The 12,225-nt window shown below is 42.3% G+C and overlaps 1 protein-coding gene across 4 annotated transcripts in view; it reads right to left on the minus strand.

Annotated features, from left to right (window-relative positions):
- Positions 1–12,225, minus strand: part of LOC140210011 (cyclin-dependent kinase 18-like) — a 126,927-nt gene that overhangs the window by 17,335 nt on the left and 97,367 nt on the right. For all 4 annotated transcript variants that reach the window (XR_011889124.1, XR_011889123.1, XM_072278740.1 and 1 more), the window contains exons 11-13: positions 7,211–7,308; positions 5,308–5,413; positions 4,801–4,843 (exon numbers count right to left, since the gene is read on the minus strand). Coding sequence is in view for 2 of the 4 variants with exons in the window: in XM_072278740.1 (XP_072134841.1) it covers positions 4,801–4,843; positions 5,308–5,413; positions 7,211–7,308 (247 nt within the window). In the remaining 2 variants the exon portion in view is untranslated. The remainder of the gene's footprint in view (positions 1–4,800; positions 4,844–5,307; positions 5,414–7,210; positions 7,309–12,225) is intronic.

Raw genomic sequence — 12,225 nt, forward strand, 5'->3', positions numbered from 1 at the left:
ATCATCAGTGACCAAAACCTCATCTGTATCAGCCATATAAATTCTCTGGGTACAAGAGCAAGTCAGAGACCGGTATCCTGTGGATCATGAATGATCTCCTGATATCTCAAAACCTTTCCATCAACTACAACTCAAATCAGGAGCGAAGAAAAGTTCCAAGTTCAAGTTTAATTGTCATTCGACCATACATGAATACGGACAAATGAAACTGTGTTACTCCAGGGTCAAGGTGCAAAACACAGTACCAGCAGTCACACACAGCACAAGGTACCTATAGCACATAAGATAGCAGTAAAATGTAGTCCAGTCTCCAAGTCCATGAATGTTGCAGCTGTCTGCAGTTGAACACAATACAGCTTGTGTTCTGTCAAGCGAACACTGGGGGGCAGCACCGACTCCAGCATGGACGCCGTGCTGCACTGCACTGCCTCTGGTACTCTGGCGGGGCGCCCAACTCCGTTGCCTCCCCCTGGGCGGCAGCAAACAGGTGACACCACAGCTTAAGGCTTAGTCCTCTCTATGACCGACCCCTGCTGCCTCCCCCAACGTTTGCCAGAAGCAATTCGGATGATCACTCATTATTTAGGCTGCACACCTCCTTTGTGCACCTACAACTCTCTGTCGAAGGCAACAGCGCAGTCTGCACCAAGTCCAGCTCCTTCAGTTTCTCTGCTATTGATGGTGTAGACTCGCAGTACCTTATGTTCTTACTATCCAGCAGAGTTTTGGAATCATAACAAATGTTTAAAAGCACAAAAGCACCTTTGGTTAACCTCATAGAAGCCGATGCATCTGAGCGTGTTTCCATCTTACCAGACGGATCATGGACAGATGATGATGAATCACAGGAATCTCGAGACCAAGCAAGACAAAATATTTGCATAATTACCACTATATTCTAAAAAGATATACCCCCCAGCACTGGCACACTGTAGCTGAAGTGTGTACTGTCTACAAAATAATCTACAACGACCCCATGTACCTTGGCCATTCCCTCTTCTTCCCTCTCCAATCAGGTAGAAGATAAAAAGGACCGAATACCAGGCTCACGCTGCTGTTATCAAAGTTCTAAGTTCAAAGTAAATTTATTATCAAAGTACATGTATGTCACCATATACAACCCTGAAATTTATTTCTTGGCGGTGTGCCCAATAAATCCATATTAGAATAATAACCATTATAAAATCAAAACCAAGACCACACCAGCTTGGATGTTTAACCAGTGTGCAAAAGACACAAACTGTGCAAGTACAAAAAAAAAGAAACAATAATAGTAAATAAGCAATAAATATCGAGGATATGAGATGAAGAGTCCTTGGAAGTCCATAGACTGTGGGAACATTTCAATGATGAATTGAAGTTAGCCCCTTTGGTTCAAGAGCCTGATGGTTGAGGGGTAATAACTGTTTCTAAAGCTGACGTTGTGAGTCCTGAAGCTCTTGTACCTTCTTCCTGATGGCAGCAGCGTGAAGACAGCATGTCCTGTGGGACAGTGAACCTGATGATAATATTATCAGACTCTTGAAGAGACTTCTTGTACTATAAGTTGTACTCCTGATTTTCAGTCTAACTCATAAGGATTTTGCACTTTGTTTCCTGAACCTGATTTTTTCTGTAGCTTTTACACTTTATTCTGCATTGTTATTACTTTATCTTGATCTTCCTCGATGTACTGTGTAGTGATTTTGATTTTTGTGGACAGTGTGCAAGAGAAGCCCTACATTGGATCTTGGTATATGTGACAATTATAAACCAGAGCCAAAATGCACCATATATACTTGCCCGGGCTACTCTGATAATACCTGCCAACCTGTACCCTCACCAGCACCATGAACTACCAGGAAATGGGTAGTCACACCACCATCTTCAGGATCCCATCAAAGTCACACTTCATCCCAACTTGGAAATATAATGGGGCAGCATAGTAAAATAGTGGTTAGCACAATGCTATACAGTACAGGCAACTATGGCTCAATTCCCGCCACTGACTATAAGGAGTTTATACATGCTCCCCGTTTCCTCCCGGTGTTCCGGTTTCTTCCCACAGTCCAACAACATGCCATTTGGTAGGTTAACAGGTCATTGTAAATTGTCCAGTGATTAGGCTAGTTGGCATGGCTCGGTGGGCGGGAAGGACCCACTCCATGTTGTATCTCAATAATTAAGTAAATAAATTTTAAAAAAACATGCATATTGCTCGGTCACAATATCTAAATGTTGGAACTACCTCCCAGCAGCTCCATTGGAGAGCCTTCACCAGAAGGGCCGAAGCTGTTCAGGAAGGCAACTCACCAGCACCTTCCCAAGGGCAAGTAATGCTGGGCATCAAATGTTGTCAATCATAAACATGAGAAAGTCTGCGGATGCTGGAAGTCCAAAGCAACACACACACACAAAATGCTGGAGGAACTCAGCAGGTGAGGCAGCACCTATGGAAATGAATAAACAGTAGACACGTCGGACCAAGACCCTTCTTCAGGATTGGAAAGGACAGGGGAAAATGCCGGAATAAAATGGCAGGGAGAGGGGAGGTACGATAGCCAGAAGGTGATAGGTGAAGCCAGATGGGGAGGAAAGGTAATGGGCTGAAGCAGAAGGAATCTGATAGGAGAGGAGAGTGGACCAGAGGAGAAAGGGAAGGAGAAGGGGTCCGGGGGGTGGGGGGGAGTTGATAGGCAGGTGAGAGAGGTAAGACGCCAGGGTGGGTAATAGAAGAGGAGGGGAAGGGGAGTGAATTTCTCTTTAACCAGAAGGAGAAATCGATATTCGTGCCATCAGGTTGGAGGCTAACCAGATGGAATATAAGGTGTTGCTCCTCCACCCTGAGGATGGCCTCATCATTGCACAAGGGATAGCCACGGACCGAGATAGAGAGTTAGATAGAGCTCTTAATGATAGCGGACTCAAGGGATATGGGGAGAAGGCAGGAACGGGATACTGATTGTGGATGATCAGCCACGATCACAGTGAATGGCTGTGCTGGCTCGAAGGGCCAAATGGCCTACTCCTGCACCTATTGTCTATTATCTATTGTCTATTGAGATGTCAGAACGGAATGGGAATCAGAAGTGAAATGTTTGGCCACTGGGAACTTCCACTTTTTGTGGATGGAAATGTTGCTGTCCCTGCTTGTGATGCTCAGATCCCAAAAGCATGTCAGGTTCTATTTCCATATATAATCCACTCTGAGTGAGCAAAGTGCTCTTTAATGATCTGTCATACACAAAAATAATGAACTCTTGATATTTTAATCTACTTCATAGTGGTCCTTGTGGGATTTGGCTACCAGGACTGCATTTTCTCTGCATTTGTAACACTATATTCTGCAGTCGGTTTTCATTTTTACAGCCTCAATGTACTTTTGTAAGGAACAATCCATCTGGTTGGCATACAAGCCTAAAGCTTTTCACCATATCCCAGTACATGTGACAATAATAAAACAATCACAATGCAAATTAGGGAAAAGCCATTGTAAAACACAGACACAAGAGATTCTGTAGATGCTAGAAATCTTGAACAAAACTGTTGGAACTCAGCAAGTCTGGAGGGCAATAAGCAGTCAATGTTTCAAGCCAATACTCTTCCATTGATGCAGCCTCACTTGCTGAGTTCCCTCACCATTTTTGAGTGAAACACAAACATTGTCATCCACTCAATTCGTTGCACGTATCCTCTTCTCCCTTCTCACTAACCTAGCCCAGGCAGTCTTATTTTCAAAATCATTAGACTGAGGACTGTGACAGGTCCACCCTCTTGTGAGCTCATTTAGTTGTTTACTCAACAACATTGCCTTGAGGTACTGGAAGATATACTTGGCTTATGTGTTTAATTACTCTGCTCCCAAGGTAAGTTGTCTTGAATCCAAACATATATTGATAAATCTGTTTGGTTTTGAAAAGACACTGTGATCTGATTTCTTCCATTGCTTAACTAATTCTGTTTGGACACGGGCATGTCACAGTTTATGTCAGATTCAGAACAATTCACACTGAGAAGTGTCCATTTAGTTTTCCATAGTGACATGAAATGGCTAAAATACTGTTCTGATTACATTGTACTGCCTGGGGAAGTACAATTTTAATTGTGTAGTCCCAAAATAAACAACGCTACATTATCTTTATTCTGGATTATAGTGATTCCTTAAGGTTGTCATGACCAAGGGAGGTTGGTGGGGATAAGCTCCCACTACCTACTAAATGGTGTGTGCATCTCTTATAGCCTCTGACAGCCCAGTCCATCTCCTGACCTTCACGTGCAGCATAGCTACTAAGCCCAGCAGAAACGTTTCTACTGGCAGCAGAAAGGGCAAAGGTGATTTACTGGTGCCTTAAAACCAAGAGCCATGAGGCTTGTCAGCCGTGGTTGGCAGGTCATCCAGGAAGAGGAAAATTCTGATCTCAAACTTCCTTATGGCTATACCCACTGATGGGGAAGGCTTCAGGAATATGCCCAAGGAAATATCTGGAACTAGAGTCCCCAAGGCAGTCCTACGTTGAGTTCAATGCTGACTGGCAACTCCCGTGGTACCACTGGTGCCAAACTGCATCAGTTTCTGCCATTCATTTAGATTCATTAGCTGTATGGAGAGGGGAATCCTTCTGCACAGGCAACAGCTTGCTCTCCATATCATACTGCCCTGGCTTGCGTGTCACATAGACAGCTGGGATGAAACATCCATGGTTGACCGTGACCAATAGAGAGCCTAAGGGCTATAGTGAATAATGCTTCATACAAAGAACATTGATCAGAAAAAGTTGAAAACATATGTATTAATAAATCTTCAATTATTTATGGTCTTACCAATAAAAGATTGGAAAAAAGATCTAATCCTTCAGGATCCAGCCTAGAAAAACAAATCAGAGAATTTATGAACTTGTCACCTGAACAGAAGATTGAAATGTTGTCGTAGACAATGATTCAGTAACTTCAAATCTTCAAGTGAGTGAAAAAGCTCTAGTGCTTTCCCGGTGTGTATGGCGAATAAACTCTTCTTGGGCTTCCAGCTGGGTACTGGTATTGATTTTAAATGGCGTTTCAATGACAAATGGCAGAGATTGTCATCAAAACACTGGTTAAAATCGATACCCGTACCCAGCTGGAAGACTGAAATGAGTGCAGGGCTGGGTATTTTAGCTTGGTTTTTGTTCTCATGTCAATGGAGAAGTATTTAGCACATATGTGATTCAGAGAGCACTAAGCCATAGATAGTGCCCCTCTGCTTATTGAAATGTCATGAAATATGCTTTACACAATTTAACCATATAACAATTTACAGCATGAAATAAGCAGGGTAAATTACCGGTGTACCTGGGAACGTGATTTATCATTGGTTGAGGTCGGTAATAAGGAAAGCTATAAACTTTGAATTCTTCATTTGATGTTATTCCTGGCCATGTATCTTCTGTGGGAGTTCCTGAAACAATACATTATAGAATTTGTATTGTTAGTAAATATAACTAACTGTGTACAATTGATTTGTTGATTAATGGTCTGAACTGTGTAATGTATCATGCTTTTACTTATGGACATGGTGTTAGATGGAATGTAGCTGTATAGATGGTGCTTTCTCAGGTATGGAGAACCATGTTCCTTTTATAATCAGGTCAGGATTACACAATAAATCAAAATAAGTGTACGTGTTTGTGTTTATATCAAAGTCCTCATGTTAAGTGAAAATACAAAGGATATTCTGAGTGAGAAAAGGGGGAGGGGACACAGAGCAGAAAGCAAAGATTGACCATAGTATATTCCAAAATATCAACAGATTCTTGTCCCACTTTGTGCTTACCAGCTCCTGAATTCCACATCCTCTCAAGAGGATAATGAATAAATGGAGACAGAGGGGGAGAAGGCAGAAGAATTAAATAGAATAATACAAATTGTCAAACAGAAAGGAAGTTCAACATACTTGTCAATAGCAAGGTTAGGCACCAAATGAGTATCTTACATTCACCTTCACCAAGGAAGATCATGTTTCTGGAGTCTCAGGAAAGGAACATATAACAAAGATAGTGGATGGTTTAAAATTGTCAGTGGGATGGTAGTAGAGAGGTTAAAGGTAGAAGAGAGATTAGGTGTATGTAGTTCGGATAGATAAATCATGGTTTCAGGTCGGCTGAGAGACACTAGAGTGGATCATCCAATCACAAACAAGAGAAAATCTGCAGATGCTGGAAATCCATCAAACACCAGTAAAATGCTGGAAGAACTCTGCAGGCCAGGCAGCATCTATGGAAAAGAGTACAGTTGATGTTTCAGGCCAAGACCCTTCGTCAGGGCCTGGCCTGGCCTGCTGAGTTCCTCCAGCATTTTGTGGGTGTTGACATAAGAAAGCAACTGGCTGAGATTTAGGCCATACAGTAATATTCCAATAGCCTGTAGGCAGTGATTGACTACCATAAGATGGAAAATTGCTTACAATTTTGTACAAAGGGAAGTGTAAGGATGATCCCTGAAACTAGGCCTATTTCTTTAATTTTTGCATTCGGGATGCATTTAAGAATGATAATCGGAGAGAGAACTATCAGTCACGGGGACATATAAAAGAACTAACATCTTGGAAGGCAGTCCTGGTGGGAAATGGAGGCAGATTCAATCTTGACGCTTAAAATGGTCTGGATAACCACTTAAAAATAAAGTGTTTGCAAGGATGTGGAAAGAAGAGATGGAGGCAAAAACAGACTCCTTTTGCACAGAGTCAACAAAGACCCAATGGGTTGAATAGACCCCTTCCATGTTGTAAGCTTCCTCTGATTCTATGGAAATTGGAAAACAAAGCACAGAAGTAAGTGAATAATTAACTGCAGTATTCATCAGAACATCAATTGGTTGGAACGTGCTTAGATTTCACAGATATTCCTTTGATCTGTGGCATGGATGATATTGATAAAAATAAGATCAAACAAGTCAGAAAAATCAGTTCTACTAACCCAAGGCTAAAACAACGGTAACAATATGGCATTGATTAAGTTATTACATAAATTTGTAGTTATAATTCTGTAGTAAGTAATGCAATGACCCATCTAAAAAACTTCTGTAAGGTTTTGTAAAAAGATTTATTCCAACTTTTATAGCTGTGAAGCAGCTAAGTTCTTTGTCTAAAACACGTTGTTAACATTGACGATTAAATTCTAGCATATCATTTCAGGATCTGGGGATTGGATGGGATAGGCTTGGTCCCCAAATCATAGTATATCAATGCTACACTTACCTAAAAGCCTGAAAATTAAGTGTAATTCTTCCTTCACTGTGGAACCAGGAAACAATGGCCTTCCAGCAGCCATTTCATACAGAATGCAGCCAACTCCCCTAGGAACACAGAGGAGAGCAAATGGTATTGAAATTATTACACAGCCAGTCCTTGCAGTGTAGAACAGAGATAGACAGCCTAAAATAGATTATAAGCATTTCTGAGGTTTCTTTCACAGACTCAGGTCAAACCAAAGTATTTCACAGTTGGGGAAATGGTTTTGAAGTGTGGTTACTCTTGTACTGTAGGAAACACAATAGCCAAATTCAGATGAGTTGTTGAGATTTAGGGAAGGATTAACTTCAGACATATCCCTCTTTGAGAAGTAATTTGAGGGATGAATGCTAACCATATCACCACAAATAACTCTCCATCTGCTCTTTAAGATAGGGGTCATGGAACTTTCGAAGGCTCATTTTAATATCCATGTATGTATACAGCATACAACCTGAAATTCGTACTCTTCACAGAGATCCACGAAACAAGAAACACCATAGAATGGATGATAGAAACATCAAAGCCCCCCTCCCCCTCCTTCACACAGATAGTAGCAAAAGCATCGACCCCCTTCTCCCCCCCACCCACGCCAGCAGAAGCACTGAGCACACCCCCACCATGCAAACAACAGCAGAAGCCACAAAGCCCCAAGGAGTCCTTGATCCAGAGTCTATTGAAACCAAGACCACAAACCAGCACGTCAGTGTCTCCGACATCAACCCGAGAGAGCTGTAGTTTTAATAACTCATCTGAAAGACAGCACCCCTGACTTTAGAACATAGAGCAGAGTAAAGTACTGCACAGTACAGACTTTTCAGCCCATTATGTTGTGACAACATTTTAACCTACTCCAAGATCAATCTGATGCTTTTCTCCTGCATAGTCCCCTTTTTCCTTTCATCTACCTGATTCTCTTAAATATCCCTGAAGTTCCTGCCACAACCACCATCCCTGTCAGTGTGTTTCATGCATCTGCCACTCTCTGCATAAAAAAAAACATACCTCTGACAACTCTCCCCCACTATATTTTTTACTCCAATCACCTTAAAATGATGCCCTCTTATTTTAGCCATTCCACACTAGGAAAAAGATGCTGGCCATTCATTCCATCTGAGCTTCTTATATACCTCCATTAAGTCACCTCTTCTCCTCCTTTGTTCCAAAGAGAAAAGCCCTAGCCTGTTCACCCTTTCCTCCTGTACTGTTATGCGGAACTGTTAAAAATGCTGCTTAAGAAAAGGAGGAATCAGACACTTCAAGGAAAGCATTGCAGAGCTGGGAGCCATTTTGCAAGCTGTGAAAACAGATTACAATTACACAACATGGAGAGTGCAATGAAAGCAGAACAGTTTCAGAAGGGGACATTAATTTGCTTCATATTGAGATGGAGAATAATACATCAGAGAAGGGTCTGTACAGACTTCTTGAAAGAGTTATCCAATTAATACCATCCTTTTGCCCTTTCCCTAGGGCCCCAGCAATCCTTCTTTTTTCAAGGGATTATCTAATTCCTTCACTAAATCCATGTCCCTCTCAGTCAGTATATTTTTGTTCATAATTATTCACTGCACAAAAGAAGCATCTTTCTCCCAGGTAGGTGGGTAACTACCTTAAATCTATGCCCTCTGCTTACTAACCCTCCTACAGCAGGAAAAGCTTTTGATGATTGAAACAAAGATCAGGAACTGAGGTGCCCTAGATCTGTATGTGTGATCCAAAATCTTCATGCCCGACTACATGGACGGACCAAGAGACCCCGAAATTCTAGAATAATGAGTGGATAAGAAGATGGATCTCTGCAAGTATCTTTACAGAGAAGGATTGTGGATAGATCTCCACAAGGTTTCCCTCCTCATCAACACACAAGAAATGCTGGAGGAATTTAACAGGTCAGGCAGCATCTACGGAAATGAATAAACAGTCGACGTTTCGGGCTCAGACCTTTTATCAGGACTGAGAAGGAAGAGGGAAGATGCCAGAATAAAAAGATGTGGGTGGGGGGGGGGGAGGAAGGACGCTAGCTGGAAGGTGAAAGGTGAAGCCAGGTGGGTGGGAAAGGTGAAGGGCTGGTAAAGTAGGAATCTGATAGGAGAGGAGTGTGGACCAAAGGAAAAGGGGATGGAGGAGGGCAGGGGGATGTAATAGGCAGGTGAAAAGAAGTAAAAAGTCAGAGAGGGGAATAAAGGGAGGGTGGAATTTGTTTACTGGAAGGAGAAATCCCTCCTTGTCACAGTTCAATGATTATTCCACAAGTGGAGAGGCAAAGGCAACAAATTTCTACCTCGCTGGAGCGACATTGCCTTTCCTGTAGGATGACTATGTAAAAATTTGGGCTGGAGTTATAACTATCTCCATCCAAAGTTTCAGAATTTGCACACTCAGGTGACCTTTCAATGCCCTAATGGGAAGCAGAAGTAACACACAAAGGAGCTGAGGAAACTCAGCTGGTCAATCAGCATCAAAGGAGGGAAATGAACAGCCAGTGTTTTGGGGTTGCCAAAGCATTAGCTGTTCATTTAACTCCCTAGTTGCTACCTGACATTGAGCTCCACCAGCTCCTTTGTGTATGGCTCCAAATTGTCTATACCTGCACTTGTAACTCTAAGAGCTGGCATAGACCACTTGGCCCCTCAAGCCTGCTCCGCCGTTCCATATGATCGTGGATGACCTTTCCCAGGCTTTATCTGTGCAGTTCTCCATCGCACCCAATTCCCTGAACTTTCAAATAAAATCTACCTCCTCTTTAAAAGCCTTCAGCAACCAAGCCTCCACAATAATCTGGAATAGAGACACTAATACTGATTAACACACACAGAATGTTGGAGGAACCCAGCAAATTAGGCAGCATCTGTGGAGGGGAATAAACAGTTGATGTTTCATGTGGAGTCCCTTCATCAGTAAAGGAAGAGGGCAGAAGGCAGAATAAAAAGGTAGAGAAAGAGGATGGAGGACAAGCTGACGGGTGATGGGTGATAGGTGAGACCAGGTGAGGGAGAGGTGGGTGGGTGAGTAAGGGGGGGGCGGAAGTGAGAAGCAGGGAAAGGAAAGGACAGAAGAAGGACTCTGATAGGAGAGGACCGTAAACAATGGAAGTAAGTCAAGGAGGAGGAGAATTAGAGCGAGGTTATGGGCAGGTGAGAAGCAGTAAGAGAGTAATGGAAATGGGAAGTGGAAAATAAGATAAGGAGGGAAGGGGAGAAATTATAAGTTAGAAAAATTGACGTTCATGCCATCAGGTTGGAGAGCACCCAGAAGTGAGGTGTTGCTCTCCAACCTGAGTTTGACCTCATGGCAGTAGAGAGTGCCAGGGACAGGCGTGTCGGGATGGGAATGGGAATGGGAAGACAAATTGATATGGGTAATCACCAGGAGATCCTGGTTTTTGCAGCGGACAGTGCAAAGCTACTCGACAAAGCAGTCCCCCAATCTGTGTCTGTTCTCATCAAGGTAGAGGAGCAGATGACTCCAACAGACTCGCAAGCAAAGTGTTACCGCACATGGAAGGACTATTTGGAGCTCTGAATGATAGTGAGAGAGGAAGTGTAGGGGCAGGTGTAGCACTTGTCAGGATTACAGCGATGAGTGCCAGAAGGGAGATCAGTAAAGAGCGACAAGAGGGTTGCTATTTTCTGGATTCAATTCCATTTTCCTTCCTTTATTTTTCATCACACATCAATGGGAAACCTGGCCTTACATTGAAAAGATGAGGAAACAGAAGACATGGTACTGAATTTCCCAAATTTACCACGACAAAAAAGTAGCTTTTAATTTGCAGGATCAAGCTCAAGGTCTTCTTCTTTTTCACACAGACGTCCATTAAAACAGGGGAATTTATTGACTGGATTGTGGTGACAAATAGCTTAGTAGGCATCCTGCCTTTTAATACAAGCAAATGATCATTTTTGACAAGGAAGAGTGCAACCACTGGACATATTGCACTGCCATGGACAATTTGTATTGCCATCAACATCCTGAGGATTACTTTACTAAACCAGCAGTAAAAGCTCTGAATCACTGATTCAGAGATGCGAGTTTGCATTCCCTATGGTTCTGGGGAATTTAAATTTGAGGAATTAAATCAACGTGGAATTAAAGCCAGAGTTAGGAATGCTGATCATAAAACCACTGAAACAATACAATAACCCATACAGTTCACTAGTGTCTTCTTAACTTCTTAAAGAAGGCGAGAGAGTTGAAGAAGCTTAGGGAAGGACCATACGTATTTGGCAGCTGAAGAAGTGGCTGTCAATGGGGAAGTACTAATAAGAAGACAGAGACTGCATCCTGTGACAAGTGATTCACCTTTTCATTTACCAGAGCCTTTACACAATCTACATGGCACCAGCTGGAAATCTGGCAAGATGTCCCTACTTGCCTGGCTAAATGGAGGTAAGATACCGCTCAAGAACATGGACATCACCTTGTCTGGTCTGATGATTTCAACATCCACCAACTCAATTCACTCTCTCCAGCGTCAGCAAGCCATGCCAGTCAAATGCAACACCTATTCAAGAGACTTAATTTTGCTAGGAAATAAAATTCAAGTTATTCAACCTAAATTTTATTGCTTAGCAAAATAAAGCATTCTTCAGTGCTGTCGGCTATTTCACTCCAGATGCTGGAGGTCACTAGTTTGAAAGAAACATTCACAGAAGTAACTTGTCAAGGCTTCGGCAAATGTTTCTTCCACACAAGTGACTTCCAGCATCTGGAAGGAACAGTACTCAATTTTGCTAAGCAATATACTTTTGGTTGAATAACTTGATACTTGATGCTAGCCAAAGGTAAAAGTCAAAGTCAAGTGGTCATAGTGTTGCTAAAATAGTGACTAGGATTTTGCTGGTTGGTTCAAGAACTGAATGGTTGAAGGGAAATAGATGTTCTACCAAAGATTTCCATTTCTGGTTGGGTTCCAACAATTAACTTCTGAGATGCACACCTTTGTCTAGGCACATGGTTGATTCTTTATTTTGTTACAT

The sequence above is a fragment of the Mobula birostris genome, chromosome 14 (assembly GCF_030028105.1).
Source record: "Mobula birostris isolate sMobBir1 chromosome 14, sMobBir1.hap1, whole genome shotgun sequence".
NCBI classification, from domain to species: Eukaryota; Metazoa; Chordata; class Chondrichthyes; order Myliobatiformes; family Myliobatidae; genus Mobula; species Mobula birostris.